Source organism: Myotis davidii, unplaced genomic scaffold (assembly GCF_000327345.1).
Source record: "Myotis davidii unplaced genomic scaffold, ASM32734v1 scaffold462, whole genome shotgun sequence".
Lineage (NCBI taxonomy): Eukaryota > Metazoa > Chordata > Mammalia > Chiroptera > Vespertilionidae > Myotis > Myotis davidii.
The window spans coordinates 836,239-846,892 of NW_006293237.1; the positions used below are offsets into that span (position 1 = coordinate 836,239).

Genomic DNA, 10,654 nt, shown 5'->3' on the forward strand with positions numbered 1-10,654 from the left:
TCAGCCTGCTGGCCCGCTGAGCACTCACCAGTGCTTGGTGCCTTGTGAGTGGGAATGTTGCCTGGCAAGCAGGCCCAGGGGCCAGCCTCCTAGCATTTCACAGGGTGGGCGCTTTCTCCTGCCCTTTCTGCCCCTGCCTTTTTTGGCAGAACAGGGATGGGGTGGGGCTGTGTTGCCTTAATGAGGTATGAAGACAGGTGCAGCTGAGCAGCTGAGGCTGCTGGGTCCAGCCCCCTCTCTACTACAGTCCCAGGGGTCCCAGGCCCCACTAGCTCCCAGGGCCCCAGCATGGTCAGGGCAGGTGTGGCCTGGGACAAGGCATTTCTAGGCATGGCCCCAGGGAAGGAGCAATGAGCCCTCCCCATGGAACAGTGTGATGAGAAGGCGTGGTCTCTAGGTATCTTGATGCCTCTTGTCTTTATGTAGGAAGGTCCCACCATGGCAACCCGCTCCTGGGGCTCACACCATGGCCTCCTCAGAGGAGACCCAGTGGGAGGCCTGAGCTGCGTGTCACTCGTGCTGCCTGCTAGGCACTGTGGCCCTTACTGCCTTTGGATGTGGTCTGTGTCTGGAAAGGGTTCTGTCCATCAGCTCAGCATCTTAAGGCAAGATGCTTATGAGTGGCCACTGTTTCATTTATCTGTGTGGTGTGATCAAGGCTGAGGCTCCGCCACACTAGGAGGGGCAGCTAGAATTGCTGTCTCACCACCCAGGAGGTGGTGCTTGTGAACCCGGAGCCCATAATACTAGGAGCCCCCAAATGGCTTAAAGTTGTGACCTGGAGTTAACCCCGCAAACCTTCACTGCGGATTTAAAAAAAACAACAAAACACACTTTTTTTTTTATTGATTTCAGAGAGGGAGAGAGAGAAACATCGGTTAGCTGCCTCCTGCATGCCCCTTCTGTGGATTGAGCCTGCAATCCGTGATGTGCCCTGACTGGGATCGAACCACGATCTCTTGGTTCATGGGCCAATGCACAACCACTGAGCCACACCGGCCAGACAGTAATTCACTTTTTAGAGTTTGTATAAGGAGGGGTCTTGCTCTTTACCTGCAGGGCCTGTCCCTCCTCGGCACCGGTTCTCAACCCAACAAGTAGGACCCCAGAAGAAGCGAAGATCCAGGGTGAGTCTGTGTGAGGGGAGTTGGGAGTTGGGTGGTGGATTCTGGGCAATTCTGAGCATGTGCATGGCCTCCTTAGTGAGGTATGACTTTCCCATTGGACTGGTGTTTTCTTCTGGATGGTGCACACCCTGTGGATGTTGCTAGAATCTTCTAGAATCAGGCTTCCTCCCCCACTGATGTAGCAAATGGGTGAGCTGCTCTCGTAGGGGCATGTGAATAAGACCAAGAACCTGTCACCCTGCCAGTCCATCTCCTGAGGCACTGTGGGCAGAGACAGCGGTTCCTGCCGATGCCACTGATGGTTACGTCCCTGTGTCACTGGTGTGTGCACGTGCACACTACACCTGGTACACCTGGTATTCCTAGGAGCACACCGGCAGCTGGCCCCGGGGGCTTGTCTTGTGACCACTTCTTTTCAATCCTCTCTTGGCAGAAACTGTCTGTAGCCCAGTAATGGGCATTATTAGATAAAGGGCAAGCAATTGCGGTCCTCGGGGTGGTGGCTAACTCTTCATCTTCACCGTGATGTCTCCAAAGGTTGAAATTTCCACGGGCCTGCCTTTGGCCCAACCGCACCAGGATGGAGTAAACTGGACCCTGGAGTCCTGATCCATGTCCCAGCCGGCACTGCCAAATTAATTACAGCGGGGCCTTGACTTACGAGTGTCTCGACTAACGAGTTTTTTGAAATACCAGCTCTCTCGGCTGATTTTTTGCATTGAGTTGATAGAGTAATTTGAGTTAATGAGCTCCTTAAAGAATTCAACTCGTAAGTCAAGGCCCCACTGTATCTGAGTGCAGTTGTCCCTGAGGCTCAAATAGGCCAGAACAGGGCATTGTATCTCGGAGCCTGCAAGGCTGACTGTGTCCCGCACTGTATCCGCTACTTCCCTGCTGACAGGACCACGTCCAAGCCCGGTGAGCCTGGCCATCAGACAGCACTTGCATTGTCTAACACACATGCACGCACAGGTGCTAACCCCAACCCACAGCCTTGACCTTGCCATTTCCGGCCTCAGCTTTCTCCTCTGTAAAGTGCCATGATAACCTCAGCCCTGCCCCCCTAGTGGGAGTGTGCTGAGTGTCCAAGCAGGTGATAGACGTGAGTGCTTGTCAAAGAGTGTAAATGGGAATCACCAGTCCATCGAACGAGTCTTAGTGGAGCACCCGGCATTGTTTTAGGTGCAAGCAGTGCAGCAAGAAGTTACACTGCTCTCACGGTGCTTAGGTGCTAGCGGGGAAAGACAGGTAATAAGCAAAGAAGGCAGCCAGATTCTCAGTATGTGGATGGTGAGAAGCACTACAAACAAAGGCAGGAGCAGGTGAAGGGGTTCCTGGGTAGGTTGGGAGAAGGGTTGTGCTGTTGATATAAGAAGGCCAGGAAAGTCCTCTCTTTGGAACAGAGACTTGCAGGAAGGGAGGAAGGGAGTCCGGTAAATGCCAAGGAGAATAGTGTTCAGGGCACTAGAACAGTAAGTGCAAAGGGCCTGGGGTAGGCTTGTGTGTGCCTGGCAGCTTTGAGGAACAGTGAAGGTGCCCAGGTGGCTGGTGTTGAGTGGAGAGCAAGGGGAGAGTGGTGGGGTGAGGTCAGAGAGGGATGGGGCCAGATCCAGCCAGGCCTTGTGGGCCATAGAAGGATGTTGACTTTACTCTGAGGAAAGCTGCAACCTGACTTTGGGTTTCACAGGGTCCCTTGGACCACTGGGCTGGGAATAGGAGGCCCAGACAGAGGCAGGGAGACCATTGGGAGGGTCTTGCAGTGAACCAGGCTAGAAATGGGGGCGGGGGAGGGGGAGTGGGAGCAGGATGCTGCCCAGATCCTGGATTTATAGTGAAGGGATGAGGGCCAGCCAGACTCCCCGAGGCTTGGATGTAGGCTAAGCAGGAGAGGGGCCAGGGAGGACACAAGGATTTGGGGTTAAGGGCTGTGGGCAGAGCAGGTGTGCTTGGGGGTATGACTGGCATTGGTACAGTGTTCCAGGATTACTAATACTTTCTCATAGATGCGCTGCTTGCTTCCTGCACCAAACCTTTCAAAGCAGATGCCAGAGTTCTGCCTGTTCTGTCACTGAGGCACGTGGGGTAGGAGATGGGCTTTGCCTGTGAGGGTAAGAACACTGCCACTGTGCTAGGTGGGGGGTGTGGAGTTGGCTCTGGCCCGAGGCTTTCTGGCTCCAAGTCTTGGCCTTTCTCTGTATACCAAATGGTTCCTCAGAAAATACCCAGGGCACCCTGGACTCAGTTTCCCAACTTGTAAAATGAAACTAAGGCTCACTTCCTAGGGTTGGTGGCAAGAGGAAAGGAGATGATGACATGAAAGGTGTGTAGGAAGTTGACAAATGGGAGCAATGGTTCCTTTTGCTTTGGCCTGGTGAGGTCTCTGAAAAGGCAGCACACGGAGTGTTTGGAAGGTTCTCTGACCTCTGTCAGCTCCTCAGGCAGCTGTAGGTCCCTGTATGGAAGACCATGGGATTTGACCCCTTATTTTTTAGGTGAGGAAACTGATGCCCAGAGAGGGGCAGTGACTGGGTGCAGGTCACACAGCAAGAGGGCAGTCCTAGCACCTAGGTGTGTGGTCCACCTGCTTCCTTATCCACCTGGGTCTTTCAGGCCTTGTGGGCACTGGACCTGCTGCCATTGGAGCAGGAACACCATTCCCTGAGAACTACTGGGAACCCTGCACCCCTGGGTGCATGACGTCCTCTCCTATTTGGGTGGGTATCTGCAGTAATAGAATCCTTGTGTTCCAACAGTGATGTTGTCAGTGAGCCGTGAGCTGATGCTGACTGGGCCGGTTACCGGGGACATCCTGATGGTAAGAGAGGGCCCTCTCTGCCCCGACTCATCCCCACCCCTGTTCCCTAGCCCCCCAGGGCAGGAACCCATAGGTTTCCTTGAGTAGAGCATAGCCATTGCTGAGGAGGCCGAGGCTTCTGATGACCAAAGGGACAGAGTGCATCTTGTACTCGGTTGATGACTTTCTACACACCAGCACTGTGGTAAGTACTTAACATGTCAGTAATTGTCACGCCCACCCTTGGCAGCAGTACTTGTCTTAGGCCCATTTGACAAGAGAGGTGACAATTCCCTCGAAGTCACCCAGTGACAAACCCAGGCCCATGACTCCCGAGCCCATGCATTTTTCCCCATGTGCTGCCTTACTGCAGGCTTCTCTACAGAGGCGGCTCTAATCCACCCTCCCACCCCCATCCGTCACTCCTGATTCAAAGAAAGAAACCCTGCCCTCTACTCTTAATATTTTAAAAAAAATTGAAGTAATTATTTCCACATTTCGGCTACTATAAATAACGTTGCTATGAATGTTCCTGTATACGTTTTTGACGGAAGACATGTTTTCAGTTCTCTGGGGTATACAGCTAGGAGTGGTATGTGGCAAGGAGTTGCTAGGTCATATAGTAACTTGACTTTTAACTTTTTAGGAACAGCCAAACCATTTTCCAAAGTGGCTGCACCATTTTTACATTCCCACCAGCAACGTGTGAGGTTCCAGTTTCTCCACATTCCCACCACACTTACTGTTGTCTTTTTGGTTCCGGCTATCCTGGTGGGTGCAAGGGCGATCTCATTGTGGTTTTAACTTGCATTTCCCTGATGACGAATGATGTTGAGCACCTTCGTGTGCTTATTAGCTATTGATAGATATTTTTTTTTTGAGAAATGTCTTTGTTCAATTCTTTTGCCCACTTTTAATTGGATTATCTGGTTTTTTTTATTGTTGAGTTATAAGAGAATCATTGTTGAGAGAAAATCATTGATCAGCTGCCTCCTGCACGCCCCTCACTGGGCATGTGCCTTGACCCGGAATCCAACCATGACCTCATGGTTCATAGGTCTATGCTCAACCACTGAGCCACTCCAGTGGTTTTTATTTTTATTTTATTGATGTCCTTTGTCAGGTTGAAGATGTTCCCTTCTATTCCTATATTGTTAAGTTTTTATCATGAAAGGGTTTTGAATTTTATAAATGCTTTTTCTGTATCTGACAATGGGGTTTTGTTCTTTATTTTATTCTTCCTTTGTTTGTAATGCTCCAAGTTTCCTTCTGGTATTGTTTCACTTCCATCTGAAGAACTGCCTTCAACAATTTTTTCATTTTTTAAAAAATATATTTCTATTGATTTCAGAGAGAGATAGAAACATCAATGATGAGAGAGAATCATTGATTGGCTGCCTCCTGCATGCCCCACACTGGAGATCAAGCCCACAACCCAGGCATGTGCCCTGACCGGGAATCGAACTGTGACTTCCTGGTTCATAGGTTGACGCTCAACCACTGAGCCCCTCAGACCAGGCCCCTTCATTCTTGATAGATATTTTCACTAGGTACAGAATTTTGGGTTAGCTTAGCAGTTCTTTCTCCACAGGACCTGTTGAGAAATCTGCAGTCATTTGAATCATTTCCCCCTTGTGGGTCATGCATTGTTTTTCTCCCGCTACTTTAACGTTGTTTTCTTTGTCATTAGTTTTTTTAATTAATTTGATTATGTGTTTGTGGGAAGATTTCTTTGTGTTTGTCCTGTTTGGATTTGCTCAGCTTCACAAATTTGCAAGTTTGTGTCTTTTGCCATACATGGAAAGTTTTATCTGTTTTTTCTCTGTTGCTCATATTGGATAGTTTTTGTTTGTTTTTTTGTTGTTGTTTTTAAAAGTATATATTTTTCTTGATTTCAAAGAGGAAGGGAGAGGGAGAGAGAAACATCAATGATGAAAGAGAATCATTGATCGGCTGCCCGCTACTGGGGATCGAGCCCTTGACTGGAATTTAACTCGGGACCCTTCAGTCCGCAGGCCAGTGCTGTATGCACTGAGCCAAACCAGCTAGGGCGATAGTTTCTGTTAATGTTTTCAAGTTCACTGACTCTTTCCTTTGTCTCTCCATTTTGCTATTGAGTCCATCAGTGAGTTTTTAATTTCAGTTTTTCTATTTTTATGTTCTAAAGTTTCCATGTGTTTGTTTTTTTAAAATCTTGATTTCTTGGTGATACTTTCTATTTTGACTTTTGTTTCAAGAGTGTTCATGATGACCTATTCAACATTTTTATGATGACTACTTTAAATTTGTCAGGTTACTCCAGCATCTGTGTCATCTTGTCATTGATGTCAATTGATTGTCTTTTCTCATTCAAGTAGAGATTTGTGTGGGTTTCTTCATGTGCCAAGTAATTTTAGATTGTGTCCTGGACATTTTGACTATTACTTTGACTCTGGGTCTTGTTAAATTTTATGGTGAATGTTTGTGTTTTAGAAGGCACTTAACCTGGTTAGTTTAATACGTTTTTTATAGACTAGCGGTAGAATGTGGGTAACGTATAAATACCTTTATTTTTACACTTTCTTATTGCTCTAAAGGGATGCTAACATGCAGATATACGAATTCCAAAGGACAAAATTTGGGTCTCTAACACATACAATGGTGAATTATGTATGTACTTCCAGGTATAACGGTAATCGATCTATTCAACTGCAAAAATGGCCCTTGCCACCTCTTAGCGAGCGATAAAAACTACCCGCAAACAATGTGTTAAGCTTCCTGCTTCTCTGGCCTGTGGTCCCAGTGATAGCTCAGTTCCCACAGCCTTTGTGCCATTTGGGTCTGTCCTGCACGTGCGCCACCTGGTGGTTGGCATGGGACCTGGGCGCTGGTTTCTCCCGTGGCTTAGTAATCAGTCTTCAGAAGGCTCATCAAGATCAGATCCGCCCTGAATGGTTTGGCTCAATGGATAGAGCGTTGGGCCATGGACTGAAAGGTCCTGAGTTCGATTCCAGTCGCGGACATGTACCTTGGTTGCAGGCTTGATCCCCAGTAGGAGGCCTGCAGGGGGCAGCTGATCGATGTTTCTAACTCTCTATCCTTCTCCCCTCTTCCCTGTAAAAAATCAATAAAAATATATTTTAAAAAAAAGATCAGATCCACCCTCACATGGGGCAGAGAGGGCGGGGGTGGGGGTGGGGGTGAGATAGGGTGAGCCCAGGCATTCGTAAACAGATTTCTGGGGACATTTTCCTGAGCTCATCCCTCCTTGTCATCTCTTTGATACGATCTGGTTCCTGGGGGAAAGGGCTTTTTTCCTTTTCCTTTTCCTCAGCTGTAAATCACTCACATCATGACTTCACCACAGCAGCAGGAGGACAGAGAGGAAGAAGGGATAGCAGGATTTGGCCCCATAGCTCCACCAAATAGAGAGGAAGTTTCTCTGCCCCCAGAGTGTTACCCCTGCTGTTTTCTGCCCTCAGTCACTTTGGTCGCTGCTGCCACCCCCACCATCCTATTGCCAGAGGTCTGAGATCTGAGAGAACAAAGAAGAGGGAGCGAGAAAAGGCCGGGGATTTCTCCTGCTCTCTCTGCACATTAGGGGTGCTCTTTTCTGGAAAACTCTGTGTACCACTGTGCTCTCTTCTGGGTTTGGGCTGGGCTGAGTGCAGGTTTGGGCAGAGCAGAGGAGAGAACACAGCCAGTCATCACTGTCTCAGTGGTAACCTTGGTTTCTGTGCCTCCCTATACTCCTTCTGGCGTTTACCTGTCTGCAGCTGCAGACACCTTCTGTCCCACTCTGAGAGGTGGGCATTTCATGAGAGAGGAAGATGGCATGTGTTGATTTCAGAGAGGAAGGGAGAGGAAGAGAGAGAGAGAAACATCAGTGATGAGAGAGAATCATTTATCGGCTGCCTCCTTTACGCCCCACACTGGGGATTGAGCCCAAAACCCAAGCATATACCCTGACTGGGAATTGAACCATGACCTCCTGGTTCTTGGTTGACACTCAACCACTGAGCAACACTGCCAGGCAGTGCAAATGCTTTTTGGAGGGCTTTATAGTAAGTCACCAGTGAGGCTGGCTGAGTGAATCATTCTAGTGCAGTGGTTCTCAACCTTGGCTGCACATTAGAATCATCTGGGAATCTTTTTAAAATCCCGATTTCTGGGCCTCATCCTCCGGAAATTGTTTCTTTGTTATGGGGTGGGGCCACAACATTAGTAACGGGTGCGCATGTACAGTGCGATTGAAACTTCGTGGCACATGCGCAGAAGTCGGTATTTTGTGCAAGAGCCACACTCAAAGGGCCAAAGAGCCACATGTGGCTCGCGAGCCGCAGTTTGCTGACCACTGGTCTAGTGCATTCCTCAGAATAGCAGGTGTGCAGGGCAGGGCAATGAGGAGCTTCAATGGAGCAGCAGGCCCAGCTTTCTTTTTGCCATCCTTGCTCACATGGCTCTCTGGAGCAGGCCAGGCCTCTCGCGTTAGAAGTGGGTCCTGGGGATTGACTGCAAGCCTTCTCCTCTTTCTGGAAGGAGGGAGGCTTTATACTTCTGAAGCCTTTAGCTCCTGGCTGGGCAGCTGCCTGCTGGGAATCCCAGCCACCTGTAGGGCAGGGAACTAACTCAGCTGCTGCTTGGGGACCCTGGCTAGAAGGCTGACCATGTGCCGCCTGCCAGGGACAAATCCTTGATCTGCCTGGGAGGAGGAGCAGGGTCGGTGCGGGCCACCTCCAGGGCCCCATCTTGTGCCATCAGCTTGGTCGTTCCTGGCTGGGGAGGGTGATCCGCTGGGAAGGACAGGCCTCCTACTGGAGATGTTTCTGGGTGGGGACCAGGCTTCTCTTTCCCACTAGCCGCAGCAGGGTGGGGTGTGCGGCGGGGGCTCCCAGCATGCCTTGTCAGTGAGCGCATGTGGTGTTTCCTGCTCAGGGCCGGGGTGGCACCCTGGAGCAGCTGCGCCTCATAGAAGAGCTGTTGGATGCAGTCCGGAGCATGGCCACCGGATGCCTCATCATGTCCAGGTAGAGTCTCGGAACAGGCCCTCCACAGAATGGCCAGCAGGTGTCCTTGGTTCTCCATCTGGAGCTGGTGGCCAGGGGACCTGCTGGGCACCTGGGCCTGCCACCAGGCACATCTCTAGCTGGGGTTTCACTCCTTGCCCTGGTGGCCGCAGGTGCATACTGGCCCAGGTCCCGGGCTGTCAGGGTGAAAGGGGTTGGGCCTGCTCGGGCTGTCCCTGCTGGTGGGCGGGGCTTTTGGAGGCATGGCGCTCAGCTCCGGTTACCAAAGCAGGCGGGGACTGGAGGAGACCCCTTCTCTTGGCCTCTCGGCCAGCTCTTGCTTATCCTCTTGGGCTTTCCCCATGGGACCTCAAAAGGCTGCCAGCACAGTCCCCGGATGCTGTGCTCCGGCTAGTGACTGTGGCCCTGGGCTTTCTCTGCAGTGTGGAGAGGCAGTTCAAGAAGACCAGGGAGGAGAACGAGAAGATACTGGGCAGCCTCTTCTCCAGCCCCCATCTGCGGAGTCTCCTGAGACCTGACTGTAAAGCACGTGTGAACACACATGTTTATGACAGCAAGAGGTATAAGCCCTGCATGGTTCTGTGAGCTCAGACACTCTTCCTTCCACGTGTGGCCTGTGACGGAAGTGTCCCCACTTCTCTTCCTGCAGGAAGGTGAACGATGACAAGACTGTACTAGTGATGGTCAAGCAGCTGCAGGAGAGCGTGGACAAGCTGGAGGTCCTGCGGGCGGAGGTGAGTGTGCTGGCGCCTAGGGCCTACGGCACCCTCTCTTTACCCTGAGCTCAGGTGCTAAGCTTGTGAGGCTTAAGTGAGGTAGCGTGTGCGTAGGTCCTGATGGGCTAGAATGCAGTGGTTGCTCAGCTCACGTGAAGGGGAGAGACAGGCAAGCTCTGGGCAAGAGCTGGGAGGCTTCCTGTCAGATGCAAAGGTGGACTGCACGCCAGGCCCTGAGCGCCAGGCTTTCGTGTGCTGCCTCGTGTGCCACCCTCCCAGCAGTCCTTGGCTTGGCTTCCTTGTTCTCCTGAGGAGGGCACTGATGCCCACACAGGCCGCAGTGGCAGGGCTGAGGCCAGAAGCCAGTCAACCTTGCTCGAAAGCAAGTTGTTCTTTTCTGCCCCTGGTCTTTGGAAGCCTGGGGTGGCCCCTGCTGGGTGGTAGGGACCTGGTGCCCCATGAGCAGGCAGGGCAACCTCAAGGGACCCCCTCTCTCTCTGGCTTTGTGCAGCACAAGAAAGCGGTTGGTGTAGGCAGCGCCGAAGCTGGCATTCTGGAGCAGAAGCTGCGCCTGGTCATCTCTGACTTCCACCAGCTCGTCCTGGCTTTCCTGCAAGTGTACGACAAAGAGCTGAGCGAGTGCTGCAACTTGGATTGCCCCTTCATCCACCCGCTCGGCCCCATCGTTGAAACTGTGTGCAGGACTCTGATTTCATGCCGCAAAGTAAGAATCACCCTCTCCTCTCTCACTGTAGGCCCCAGCCAGGGACCCTAGGGCTGGGACAGAGGGCTGGCTTGGCCCAGGCTCCCTGTGAGCAAGTGGCACAGCTGGGTTCTAGGCTCCGCCCTCAGCCTGGGACCTTCAGTGGGTTGGGGCAGGAGATTCTCTTGTTGCCGGGGAGGTTAATCTGATGGCTCCTCGAGGGCCTCACTACACTTCAGGGGGTGTTACCTGAGCCAAGACCCTGGGCCTGAAAGAGGTTGTGCGCTGCCTGCACTTGGTGCTCATTG

At 51.4% G+C, this 10,654-nt stretch overlaps 1 protein-coding gene across 1 annotated transcript in view; it reads left to right on the forward strand.

The window, feature by feature from the left end:
- HAUS7 (HAUS augmin like complex subunit 7) overlaps positions 1 to 10,654 on the forward strand; it is a 22,259-nt gene that overhangs the window by 3,905 nt on the left and 7,700 nt on the right. The window contains exons 2-7 of the mRNA XM_006766944.2: positions 1,060 to 1,127; positions 3,881 to 3,942; positions 8,836 to 8,927; positions 9,350 to 9,487; positions 9,577 to 9,661; positions 10,155 to 10,367. Of these exons, the coding sequence (XP_006767007.1) occupies positions 1,060 to 1,127; positions 3,881 to 3,942; positions 8,836 to 8,927; positions 9,350 to 9,487; positions 9,577 to 9,661; positions 10,155 to 10,367 (658 nt within the window). The remainder of the gene's footprint in view (positions 1 to 1,059; positions 1,128 to 3,880; positions 3,943 to 8,835; positions 8,928 to 9,349; positions 9,488 to 9,576; positions 9,662 to 10,154; positions 10,368 to 10,654) is intronic.